Genomic DNA, 14,391 nt, shown 5'->3' on the forward strand with positions numbered 1-14,391 from the left:
AGCCATGAGGTGGGGACTTCCGTTATCCCCATTTTTCAGATGAGCGATGGAGACACAGAATGGTTAAATAACTTTCCTAAAATTACATAACTAGTAAGTAGATAGGCTATAATAGCAAATCAATAACTTCTGGCCACAGAACAAGACTTTCTTCTGTTTGATAAAAACCACTAGTAGAATGTCTGTGTCTTTCTTTATACTGTAGATGTGTTCCTGAAAAGATCTCCGTAAATCAGAAATTTTGAAACAGAATCATATTGGAATGATAGCTCTGTGGGAATTTCTTTATAGGTGCATCACGAGTGCCCAGGATGGTACCTGGCATGTGGTAGACTTGATAAATGTGATAAATGAATGAATAAATGAATGAGGAAAGTCTAATATGGTGTTTTGCTCTGAGAAAATAATAAATATATTTAATTTGATTTAAAGGAATTTATTTTATCCATTCTACAAGGGGAGGAGCGACCTTCTGATTTCTTATTTGTGTAAATCTAGATCTTCATATCATTTGTGTAAAGTGAAGTTGAAATATGAAAGCATTTTCATTTAATATAAATATTATTAAAACTTTTCCAGGGAAAAAAGCAAAACAAAGCAGAGATGCCAAAGCTTACGTAGCATCCCAGGATCATTGTACAAAAATCAGTTACCATCTCGGGACCCACAAGATTTTATAATCACAGTGGGGAATCCATTGTGTTTAGGTAACAATTCATAAAGTCAAACGTGTAGTCACTTGTCAGGTCTCCAGAAGAGGTTTATACTGACTAAAGAATAGTGCAATGTATTTAGGCCATAGAGTCTTGAGAAAACTGCACTATTTAACTGTTTTAAATGTGTTGGTTCTGAGAGGCCAGTGAATCAGTTGCCATCAGTAGGAAGCTGTTTTAATAACTAGCCAACTTTTCTGATGGATTCAGCCAAAACGGAGGATAGTATGTATCATTCCTATTATGCGGAAGAAAAAATTATGGAAGATCCAAGTTGTTACCTGAACAAAAGACTGCACGTGTTTCCAGACACTGTTAAAATTCCCCTGTGTTGATTCCTACCCAAAAATCATAAGAACATAGGAGGGGGCGGAGCAAGATGGCCGAATAGGAACAGCTCCAGTCTCCAACTCCCAGCGCGAGCGACACAGAAGACCGGTGATTTCTGCATTTTCAACTGAGGTACTGGGTTCATCTCACTGGGGAGTGCCGGACGATCGGTGCTGGTCAGCTGCTGCAGCCCGACCAGCGAGAGCTGAAGCAGGTCGAGGCATTGCCTCACCTGGGAAGCGCAAGGGGGAAGGGAATCCCTTTTCCTAGCCAGGGGAACTGAGACACACAACACCTGGAAAATCGGGTAACTCCCACCCCAATACTGCGCTTTAAGCAAACAGGCACACCAGGAGATCATATCCCACACCTGGCCGGGAGGGTCCCACACCCACGAAGCCTCCCTCATTGCTAGCACAGCAGTCTGTGATCTACCCGCAAGGCAGCAGTGAGGCTGGGGGAGGGGCGTCCGCCATTGCTGAGGCTTAAGTAGGTAAACAAAGCTGCTGGGAAGCTCGAAGTGGGTGGAGCTCACAGCAGCTCAAGGAAACCTGCCTGTCTCTGTAGACTCCACCTCTGGGGACAGGGCAATAACAAACACAGCCGAAACCTCTGCAGACGCAAACGACTCTGACAGCTTTGAAGAGAGCAGTGGATCTCCCAACACGGAGGTTGAGATCTGAGAAGGGACAGACTCCCTGCTCAAGTGGGTCCCTGACCCCGGAGTAGCGTAACTGGGAGACATCCCCCACTAGGGGCAGTCTGACACCCCACACCTCACAGGGTGGAGTACACCCCTGAGAGGAAGCTTCCAAAGCAAGAATCAGACAGGTACACTTGCTGTTCAGAAATATTCTATCTTCTGCAGCCTCTGCTGCTGATACCCAGGCAAACAGGGTCTGGAGTGGACCTCAAGCAATCTCCAACAGACCTACAGCTGAGGGTCCTGACTGTTAGAAGGAAAACTATCAAACAGGAAGGACACCTACACCAAAACCCCATCAGTACATCACCATCATCAAAGACCAGAGGCAGATAAAACCACAAAGATGGGGAGAAAGCAGGGCAGAAAAGCTGGAAATTCAAAAAATAAGAGTGCATCTCCCCCGGCAAAGGAGCGCAGCTCATCGCCAGCAACGGATCAAAGCTGGACGGAGAATGACTTTGACGAGATGAGAGAAGAAGGCTTCAGTCCATCAAATTTCTCAGAGCTAAAGGAGGAATTACGTACCCAGCGCAAAGAAACTAAAAATCTTGAAAAAAAAGTGGAAGAATTGATGGCTAGAGTAATTAATGCAGAGAAGGTCATAAACGAAATGAAAGAGATGAAAACCATGACACGAGAAATACGTGACAAATGCACAAGCTTCAGTAACCGACTCGATCAACTGGAAGAAAGAGTATCTGCGATTGAGGATCAAATGAATGAAATGAAGCGAGAAGAGAAACCAAAAGAAAAAAGAAGAAAAAGAAATGAACAAAGCCTGCAAGAAGTATGGGATTATGTAAAAAGACCAAATCTACGTCTGATTGGGGTGCCTGAAAGTGAGGGGGAAAATGGAACCAAGTTGGAAAACACTCTTCAGGATATCATCCAGGAGAACTTCCCCAACCTAGTAGGGCAGGCCAACATTCAAATCCAGGAAATACAGAGAACGTCACAAAGATACTCCTCGAGAAGAGCAACTCCAAGACACATAATTGCCAGATTCACCAAAGTTGAAATGAAGGAAAAAATCTTAAGGGCAGCCAGAGAGAAAGGTCGGGTTACCCACAAAGGGAAGCCCATCAGACTAACAGCAGATCTCTCGGCAGAAACTCTCCAAGCCAGAAGAGAGTGGGGGCCAATATTCAACATTCTTAAAGAAAAGAATTTTAAACCCAGAATTTCATATCCAGCCAAACTAAGTTTCATAAGTGAAGGAGAAATAAAATCCTTTACAGATAAGCAAATGCTTAGAGATTTTGTCACCACTAGGCCTGCCTTACAAGAGACCCTGAAGGAAGCACTAAACATGGAAAGGAACAACCGGTACCAGCCATTGCAAAAACATGCCAAAATGTAAAGACCATCGAGGCTAGGAAGAAACTGCATCAACTAACGAGCAAAATAACCAGTTAATATCATAATGGCAGGATCAATTTCACACATAACAATCTTAACCTTAAATGTAAATGGACTAAATGCTCCAATTAAAAGACACAGACTGGCAAACTGGATAAAGAGTCAAGACCCATCAGTCTGCTGTATTCAGGAGACCCATCTCACACGCAGAGACATACATAGGCTCAAAATAAAGGGATGGAGGAAGATTTACCAAGCAAATGGAGAACAAAAAAAAGCGGGGGTTGCAATACTAGTCTCTGATAAAACAGACTTTAAACCATCAAAGATCAAAAGAGACAAAGAAGGCCATTACATAATGGTAAAGGGATCAATTCAACAGGAAGAGCTAACTATCCTAAATATATATGCACCCAATACAGGAGCACCCAGATTCATAAAGCAAGTCCTTAGAGACTTACAAAGAGACTTAGACTCCCATACAATAATAATGGGAGACTTCAACACTCCACTGTCAACATTAGACAGATCAACGAGACAGAAAGTTAACAAGGATATCCAGGAATTGAACTCATCTCTGCAGCAAGCAGACCTAATAGACATCTATAGAACTCTCCACCCCAAATCAACAGAATATACATTCTTCTCAGCACCACATCGTACTTACTCCAAAATCGACCACGTAATTGGAAGTAAAGCACTCCTCAGCAAATGTACAAGAACAGAAATTATAACAAACTGTCTCTCAGACCACAGTGCAATCAAACTAGAACTCAGGACTAAGAAACTCAAAACCGCTCAACTACATGGAAACTGAACAACCTGCTCCTGAATGACTACTGGGTACATAACGAAATGAAGGCAGAAATAAAGATGTTCTTTGAAACCAATGAGAACAAAGATACAACATACCAGAATCTCTGGGACACATTTAAAGCAGTGTGTAGAGGGAAATTTATAGCACTAAATGCCCACAAGAGAAAGCAGGAGAGATCTAAAATTGACACTCTAAATCACAATTAAAAGAACTAGAGAAGCAACAGCAAACACATTCGAAAGCTAGCAGAAGGCAAGAAATAACTAAGATCAGAGCAGAACTGAAGGAGATAGAGACACAAAAAACTCTCCAAAAAATCAATGAATCCAGGAGTTGGTTTTTTGAAAAGATCAACAAAATTGACGGACCACTAGCAAGACTAATAAAGAAGAAAAGAGAGAAGAATCAAATCGACGCAATTAAAAATGATAAAGGGGATATCACCACCGACCCCACAGAAATACAAACTACCATCAGAGAATACTATAAACACCTCTATGCAAATAAACTGGAAAATCTAGAAGAAATGGATAATTTCCTGGACACTTACACTCTTCCAAGACTAAACCAGGAAGAAGTTGAATCCCTGAATAGACCAATAGCAGGCTCTGAAATTGAGGCAATAATTAATAGCCTACCAACCAAAAAAAGTCCAGGACCAGATGGATTCACAGCTGAATTCTACCAGAGGTACAAGGAGGAGTTGGTACCATTCCTTCTGAAACTATTCCAATCAATAGAAAAAGAGGGAATCCTCCCTAACTCATTTTATGAGGCCAACATCATCCTGATACCAAAGCCTGGCAGAGACACAACAAAAAAAGAGAATTTTAGACCAATATCCCTGATGAACATCGATGCAAAAATCCTCAATAAAATACTGGCAAACCGGATTCAGCAACACATCAAAAAGCTTATCCACCATGATCAAGTGGGCTTCATCCCTGGGATGCAAGGCTGGTTCAACATTCGCAAATCAATAAACATAATCCAGCATATAAACAGAACCAAAGACAAGAACCACATGATTATCTTGCATCATATAAATTGATGCAGAAAAGGCTTTTGACAAAATTCAACAGCCCTTCATGCTAAAAACGCTCAATAAATTCGGTATTGATGGAACGTACCTCAAAATAATAAGAGCTATTTATGACAAACCCACAGCCAATATCATACTGAATGGGCAAAAACTGGAAAAATTCCCTTTGAAAACTGGCACAAGACAGGGATGCCCTCTCTCACCACTCCTATTCAACATAGTGTTGGAAGTTCTGGCTAGGGCAATCAGGCAAGAGAAAGAAATCAAGGGTATTCAGTTAGGAAAAGAAGAAGTCAAACTGTCCCTGTTTGCAGATGACATGATTGTATATTTAGAAAACCCCATTGTCTCAGCCCAAAATCTCCTTAAGCTGATAAGCAACTTCAGCAAAGTCTCAGGATACAAAATTAATGTGCAAAAATCACAAGCATTCTTATACACCAGTAACAGACAAACAGAGAGCCAAATCAGGAATGAACTTCCATTCACAATTGCTTCAAAGAGAATCAAATACCTAGGAATCCAACTTACAAGGGATGTAAAGGACCTCTTCAAGGAGAACTACAAACCACTGCTCAGTGAAATCAAAGAGGACACAAACAAATGGAAGAATATACCATGGTCATGGATAGGAAGAATCAATATCGTGAAAATGGCCATACTGCCCAAGGTAATTTATAGATTCAATGCCATCCCCATCAAGCTACCAATGAGTTTCTTCACAGAATTGGAAAAAACTGCTTTAAAGTTCATATGGAACCAAAAAAGAGCCCGCATCTCCAAGACAATCCTAAGTCAAAAGAACAAAGCTGGAGGCATCACGCTACCTGACTTCAAACTATACTACAAGGCTACAGTAACCAAAACAGCATGGTACTGGTACCAAAACAGAGATATAGACCAATGGAACAGAACAGAGTCCTCAGAAATAATACCACACATCTACAGCCATTTGATCTTTGACAAACCTGAGAGAAACAAGAAATGGGGAAAGGATTCCCTATTTAATAAATGGTGCTGGGAAAATTGGCTAGCCATAAGTAGAAAGCTGAAACTGGATCCTTTCCTTACTCCTTATACGAAAATTAATTCAAGATGGATTAGAGACTTAAATGTTAGACCTAATACCATAAAAATCCTAGAGGAAAACCTAGGTAGTACCATTCAGGACATAGGCATGGGCAAAGACTTCATGTCTAAAACACCAAAAGCAACGGCAGCAAAAGCCAAAATTGACAAATGGGATCTCATTAAATTAAAGAGCTTCTGCACAGCAAAAGAAACTACCATCAGAGTGAACAGGCAACCTACAGAATGGGAGAAAATTTTTGCAATCTACTCATCTGACAAAGGGCTAATATCCAGAACCTACAAAGAACTCCAACAAATTTACAAGAAAAAAACAAACAACCCCATCAAAAAGTGGGCAAAGGATATGAACAGACATTTCTCAAAAGAAGACCTTCATACAGCCAACAGACACATGAAAAAATGCTCATCATCACTGGCCATCAGAGAAATGCAAATCAAAACCACAATGAGATACCATCTCACACCAGTTAGAATGGCGATCATTAAAAAGTCAGGAAACAACAGGTGCTGGAGAGGATGTGGAGAAATAGGAACACTTTTACACTGTTGGTGGGATTGTAAACTAGTTCAACCATTATGGAAAACAGTTTGGCGATTCCTCAAGGATCTAGAACTAGATGTACCATATGACCCAGCCATCCCATTACTGGGTATATACCCAAAGGATTATAAATTATGCTGCTATAAAGACACATGCACACGTATGTTTATTGCAGCACTATTCACAATAGCAAAGACTTGGAATCAACCCAAATGTCCATCAGTGACAGATTGGATTAAGAAAATGTGGCACATATACACCATGGAATACTATGCAGCCATCAAAAAGGATGAGTTTGCGTCCTTTGTAGGGACATGGATGCAGCTGGAAACCATCATTCTTAGCAAACTATCACAAGAACAGAAAACCAAACACCGCATGTTCTCACTCATAGGTGGGAACTGAGCAATAAGATCACTTGGACTCAGGAAGGGGAACATCACACACAGGGGCCTATCATGGGGAGGGGGGAGGGGGGAGGGATTGCATTGGGAGTTATACCTGATGTAAATGATGAGTTGATGGGTGCAGCACACCAACATGGCACAAGTATACATATGTAACAAACCTGCACGTTATGCACATGTACCCTACAACTTAAAGTATAATAATAATAAATAAATTAAAAAAAAAAAAAAAAAAGAACATAGGAGTCCAGGAAGAAGCTGATGTTTTCTCCCAGGATTTTTTAAGAGAGAGAATCTCACTTTGTTGCCCAAGCTGGAGGGCAGGGCAAAATCATAGCTCATTGCAGTCTTGAACTCCTGGGCTCAAGTGATCGTCTTGCCTCAGCCTTCCTAGTAGGTAGGACAACAGGTGCACGCTACTAGGCTCAGTTAATTTTTTTTTTTTTTTGTAGAGATGGGTTCTTGCTATATTACCCAGGGTGGTCTCAAACTCTTGGGCTCAATTGATCCTCCTGCTTCCACCCCTTAAAGTGCTGGGATTATAGGGTTGAGCCACTGAACCCAGCCTCTTTCAGGAAGCTATAATCCACTTTACTTAGGTGCTAAGTCAAAGACTTTCTATGAGATTTTTCTACAGCAGCACCCATGAGGATATGGATGACCAAAAGCCAACCTAAATACCCCAAAATAATAATAGTATTCTCGGTGTTATTAACCAGCGGATGGGAGTGATGGCTGCATTGCAGCCCAATGCAAGCTGGGCTCCTCGCTACAGCCAGCTTCCCGGGAGAAGCAGTTATAATGCTATGTGCATATTCATGTGCGGATGCCATCACAGAGTGTGTTTAGGAAGAGCCTTTAGGAAGCTGACTGCTTATGTTTACTTCAAATATTCTGAAATTTCGTTGCTTTCTGAAACTACTTGTGGAGTTATCTTTACATTTTGCAAGTGAGAGTTACCAATGATTTTAATTTTTGGCTCCCCTAAAGAGTTCATCCCCCCATGAAATTCTGATGATGCCAGTGCCTTCCTTTCCTGTGCTAGGGACCACCTGTGATTTCAAAGGACTTTGCCACCATGAGGTACAAAGCAAGACTTTGTGAGGGTCAACCATGACTATCCTCAGTACCTAGTATACTGCCTCCACATAGTGGGCAATCAAAGTATCCATTGAACAAAAGATTACTTACATCCTCTGCTCTCTCTCCTGCTTGCTACTGAAAGTAAAACACACCTCTCCTTCAGACGGTGGGGGCTTTTGCTGAACCATCAAAGAAGTTGTCAGACTAAAACAACCAATTATACACTAGGAACACTTATGAAAATGGCATCACAGTCATGTTCAAGCTACCAGAACTCACCGGATGGGCCACCTGAACTGAGATCCTTGGATTGCTTAGGTGGACACAGCCTGTTCTCTGTTGATTACAAACGCTGGCTCCAAGTCCATGAGTACTCTTGGATGTGCCTTTTTCCTCTCTTGGGCTCAGTTACCTCATTTATAAAACTGGGATCACAGAAATAACATTGCTTGTTCCTCTGAGAGTTTTTTGTGAAGTAAACTCAAGTCATTCACAATGTCACAGCAAACTACCCCAATAAATAATTCATGGGTGTTTCAGCTAGTCAGGATAGGGAAAAAACTGCAGTACAGGATCATTATTTAAAATGGAAATTGCTGTTCACAATATTCATACCTATGACTTAAAATAAGCATGACTGTGTGGGATATAAAAAATTCTGTCAAGTTTTAGGAGGGGAAGGTTTTTCTTTTTTTTTAGTTAAGACTAAAATGCCGTTACATTTAAATCTATTAAATACGTGGTTTCCAAGTATTATTTTGAATGCCCCTGATATTTATGTTTACATTTCTTGAAGTGGATTCCCAATCTGCCTTAGCCTGTACAAGATGGGGTCTGGTACCTGCCACTTTCCTTGCCAGACCCTTTAGGATGGGAAATGCAAGCATCTTCAGCATCCACACGTCCTGCTGTGGGCTTTTGATTTTGTTGGCAATACCTCAGCGCAGCCTTCATTCCAACCAGTGACGGAAAGGAAATCTCCATCCATGTGGCTTTATGTAATTCTGTCACTGTGTCAACTTGCCAATCCATTGTTCTTTGCACTTTCTTTACACTTATAAAATGTTGGCAACCACATAATGAGTCCTTATTTTCAATTGATGTTGGCATACAGGAAATGCTAAAAATGATGTTAGGCTGCCCTTTTTATTTTGGAAAAGGTCATTCTTATCCTGTGTCATTCACATTTGTAGGGCTAATTTATACACATGTTTAAGGGGAGAGATGGTAAATGAGAGAATGGAAAGAGACTCTAGAAAGGAGATAGTCAAGCAACATCATTAGTCACCTATGAATAAGGCAACATGAGGTTCTCATACCAGCTGTAACACTGCGAATCCATGCAAATAGTTTTATCTGATGTCTTAAAATACGAATAAGGGGGCATCGATTTCTTCTTCTTGCTTCCTCATTATAAGAGATTGCTAGTGAGGATGATAAGTGGCTTTACAATTTTGAGTTTGTTATAATAAAATCAACATGATTGGTGAGATAAGACATATGTATTCAACGTCACTCAGAGAATGGCTTCTAAGCCAGAGCTAGGCTTGAATGTGCCAGATCGTTGTACTAATCAAACCTAACAAAGGAGGGACCAACCATAGGAAGGAGGTCAGCTCAAGCAATAGGGATTTAAATCTGCTGTGAGTGGCTGTTCCTGTCTAGGGAGTGAGACACTTAGACTGGGGGTCTACACAGGGTAGCCTGGATGAAAACATTAATATTATCCACTCTTTCTTGCTCTGCTTTCAGACTCACTTAGCAGCCTTCTCATAATTAATTGGATTTTCCTGCTACATCAATGCCTGAAATGAAGGTGCCCTGGATAGAAAATATTGCTTGCTTGCTTAATTGATTCATTCATTCCTTCAACAAATATTTATTGAGTGTTCACTCCCTGCCAGGAATTTTTCTATGCCCTGATGACATACCAGGGAATGAAAACAGACCCAATTTCTGTCTATGGAAGGCACATATCCTGGTTGCAGGAAACTATTAAAAAAAAGTCCATTCTGTATGAGATGGTGGTTAAGTGTTACGGTGAAAAAAATAAAGCAGGAAGGAGTGAGAGAGTTAGCTCCTGTTAGACATTTAGATATACAGCCAGGAAGGTCCCACCGACAAGCTGAATGAAAGAGGTAAAGAAGGAAGCAAGCAAATGCCTGAGGGAAGAGCCAGTGCAAGGGCCTGGGTGCAGAAGTGTGCTTGGTGTGCCTGAGGAAGGACAGGGTAGCTGAAGCAGAGTGAGCCAGGGGGAAAGAGTAGGATAGGAGGGGCTCTAGGGATAAGACTGTGACTTGAGCCTTCTTATGGCTGAAGAGTATCTCCCCCTGCCCATACTTCCCCTCCACGATGGGGATTTGGCGATTTAGGAATTTGGTGTCTGGTATGTACTACTGCCTCCTTTGAGCTTGGCTACAGTGAGTCCATCTTTTATCAGACTGAACCACTCTTGGAGTCTTTGAATATTTAACTTTCTGCCCCTAAAAAGTTGAGGATCTGATTCAGAAGTTGGGGACTCCTTCATGGTGGTGCTCTCTGGGTGACCAACAAAAACCTGTAACCTTGTTATCACACCAATATATTGCCAATAAATGTTCAAGATGTGAGCTCTGGACTGTATCATGTAAGGAGTCCTAATTATTCATTGTTTTAATGGTGAATTTATGAACATACTGAGACATGAGGATTTATAGGTAGAGTAAGAGATATCACGGATATAGAATTGTTAATAATCAAGCTTATTTAGGTGTCTTGATGGACTTTAGTGTGAGACTAATCTGGGCTTGAATCGTGAAATTGACCCTCACTAGCTATAGAAACAAAGTTATTTAAGTTATCTGGGAATTTGTTTCCTCCACATCAAAGAGAGTGGTTGTAAGAATTAAAAAAAACAAAAAGAGTGGTTAAATGAAGAGAGCTAAATGAAATAACATGCCTGATGGCAAAGCATCGCTACTCAGTAACATTAGTTCCCTTTCTCATCTCCCCATTTATCAGTGTCTTCTTTGTACTCCATAATTTGGAATTGCTGCCCACGTTGAATCATAATGAACCTTAATTAATCATCAGTTTTGGCACCATAGGCTTCCTTCCAACAGGGGAGCCCCTGTTGCAGCAGAGGCCAACCCAATCAGTAGTACACTTGTGTTGTTATATCTCTAGACCCTCCCAGCCTCCTGCAGAGCTGGGGAGGTGCAATGAAGTAATAAATGTAAACCACTGAACACAGTGCTTGGCATTGTTCATCATCATTGAATGTTAAGTTTTATAACTTTTATTCTGTAGTTTTTGGAAAACTTTTAGGGGAAGGTATGTATGTACTACTTATGCTATGAAAAAGAAAAAAACAAAACTATGTGAGTGACTGGTTTTATTGATAACAATAGTAAATTAAGAGGGGTTTTCTACCTTTGAGTCTGAATATTAAGCATTAATTGAATATAAATTCGGTGATGTGACTATTAGTTTTATGGCTCAACCTGGCTAGACTACCCAGTTATTCATTTAAACCCTAACTTAGGTGTCATTGTTGACACCCAAGGTATTTTGTAGATGTGGTTAATATCTGCAGTTGACACTAAGTAAAGGAGTTTATCCCTCAATACGGTTTGTGGCCTCATCCAATCAGTTGCATGGACTTAACAGCAAAACTTAGGCTTTTCTGAGGAAGAAAGCGTTCTGCTTAAGGACTACACAGTATTAGCTCTTGCCTGAATTTCCAGACAGAGAGCCTGCTCTGCAAATTTTGGACTTGCCAGCCCCCACAACTGTATAAACAATTCTTTAAAATAAATCTATATGTATATGATATGTAAAGCACTTCTGCTGATTCTGTTTATTTGGAGAACCCTGACTGATATAGGTGTGTATAAAGTTATATATTCTTCTTTTTCTTTTGTCAATAATTATTTGTGATACCTCATTTGCATGATTCATTTTTACTGAAATGAAACTTTAACAGCTCCAAACTACACAGCCAGTTTCTTTCAGCCTTGTGACAATTTCTCTTTGGTTCAGGCCAGCAAACTGATCTCAGGGTGAGGGGCTAATCTCTACACTGGTGGTGGCTGGCATAGCCTAACTTATGAGGTTCACAGGACACACTGCCTGGGTTCTGGGTGAACAATAGAATGAACATAAATGCCAAATGGATAATTTGCTCTAAAATAACAGATATATTAAGAGGCCACATAGTTGAAACTGTTTGCTTGCTACTCTCTTTGTATAAATTCAGAGCATAGCTAAGATACAAAAACTTCATTATCTAAGTGAATATATATTTGTGTAGTGGTGGCAGCATAGCAATTTCTAGAATGAATGTGCAGGAGGATAAACTACCATGAGAAGAGATATGACTGAGAGTGTAAATCTGCTTTTATTTTTGCTAGTCTGTCTATAATCATATGGAAATAAACCCCTAATGAAAAGTGAGACAAAAACTATGACATCATCTGAATTTAGTGTCACTGCCCTAAGCTAAAATTTTTGATGGGCTCCAACTTTTATTTTCTTGTCTTCAAGGTTTTTTTTTTTTTCACTTTATTCCTTTTCTTCATTGTAAAGCTTTCTTCATAGCATTGTCAGAATTTGAACAAAAACATCTTTTATCTCATTTCTGATTTACCGAGTTCTTTCTGTACATCTCATTGTGTTTACTCTTTAGTCAAATTTTTATAATTTTGAACAAACTGGGTTATCAGATACTTAAAAGCAATGGCAGGGGCAAATTCTGCTTCCAAAGAGAGATCAACCAGGAGCAAAAACCAGCAATAACTTTCTAAGAACTAGATTCCCTTAGAGAGATCAGAAAGTTTTCAGGTAGTTAATGAGATACCAGAACCTTTAAGAAATAATTGATGGCTAAGATGGACTTCTCTCAAGATGGTGGCAACCTACATTTGTCCATAAAACTGAAGACTGAGCAAGAAAGGGTATCTGGCCATAGGTAACAGAGCTATGAAAAAAAGCAAACTCTAACCTCAAAAATCCTCTATCTTCCACATCACCATTTCATAATTCTTGGAATGCTCTACTTTTGCAAAATTGCTTTTTAATTCGCACATTGTTTTACTTTTGCTTATCTCTGCAATCTTCAATTGGTTTCTCTTCACTTCTTTCTTAATTTTTGCTTTCTATTTTCCAGTCATTCCTCTAATTTGCTTTCCTTTCCTTCCTGCTGTAAATTTCCTATATTTCTCTTGCCTCCTCTCCCTGTCCATTTTCACCTCTTTTTCTTCACCTATTCTTTGAATTTCCTTTCCCTATTCTTAATTCTTCCTTCTCTCCCATTGATCTGTTTGGCTTTAATCATTTTTGCTTAGGCACTTAAAATCATCCAGTGACTGACATTTTCTCACTGAAAGGAGAGGGATTTGTGACTGGAAAACTAGATATAAAGACCCAACACATTCAATTTACAGTGCAGTCCTTTCCTTTCTTCCTTGGAGCTTTTGCCTGGGATTAGAGACAGACTGCTTACTGCAGCTCACAATGGCAAAACACTTCAGGCCTGACTTAGCCCCACGAATCACATTGCAAGGTGTATCTGAGCTACTATGTTTACAGTGATTGCCAGATTTTTAAAATTGCCCTTCAGTGGAAAAAGCTCATTCAAGTCTGCCTGGAAAACAAAGCGGTGCTATTTTATGATGAACTCTGATGAACTGGATTCATCTCCTTGGCCCATTTATTTTTGTCCCCTGTCCCCACTCCTTCCCACTCCTTCATTTTTTACAGCATGAAACAAAAGCACACCAATGGCTTCCTGGGAGAAGGGTGCAGGAGCTTTGGCTGGGTTACCCTGGCCAGAGGCTGCTGAAACTGTTCATACAATGCCCTTAATCAAGCGGGCCTATTTGACCAATTTGACCAGAAGTAGGAGCTTTACAAAGGGAAGAACAGCAAAACAGCTTCTTCAGGACTATATGATTTTATCAACTGGCATTACAGTCAGGAAAACACTAGATAAATTTGACTCTGAGAAGTTTCACTTTAGCTCTCTGAAACACTTAAGTATGGACTACCCTGCTTTTTATTTTATGAAATCATTCCTTGTTATAAGTTTGGCTGTGAATTCACTTTACCTTTCGGTGTTTCTTGAAGAGCAGGAGTGCACACTTCAATGATTAAGAGCTTAAAGTAATTCTCTGCCTGCAGCAGGATCTGTGAGATCGTTATTATCAAAGGATACTTGTGGTCGAAGCCATACCACATTCTGAAGAGCCGAGCACTCTCTGCTTTCGTCGTGTTTTTATCCAAGTTATTTGCTTCCTGGGGAGAAACAATAAAAAAAGGCAAT

The 14,391-nt window shown here is 40.3% G+C and overlaps 1 protein-coding gene across 1 annotated transcript in view; it reads right to left on the reverse strand.

Annotated features, from left to right (window-relative positions):
- Nucleotides 1-14,391, reverse strand: part of SLC9A9 (solute carrier family 9 member A9) — a 605,167-nt gene that overhangs the window by 100,009 nt on the left and 490,767 nt on the right. The window contains exon 14 of the mRNA XM_001111715.5: nucleotides 14,284-14,363. Within this exon, the coding sequence (XP_001111715.2) occupies nucleotides 14,284-14,363 (80 nt within the window). The remainder of the gene's footprint in view (nucleotides 1-14,283; nucleotides 14,364-14,391) is intronic.

The sequence above is a fragment of the Macaca mulatta genome, chromosome 2 (genome assembly GCF_049350105.2).
Source record: "Macaca mulatta isolate MMU2019108-1 chromosome 2, T2T-MMU8v2.0, whole genome shotgun sequence".
Classification (NCBI taxonomy): Eukaryota; Metazoa; Chordata; class Mammalia; order Primates; family Cercopithecidae; genus Macaca; species Macaca mulatta.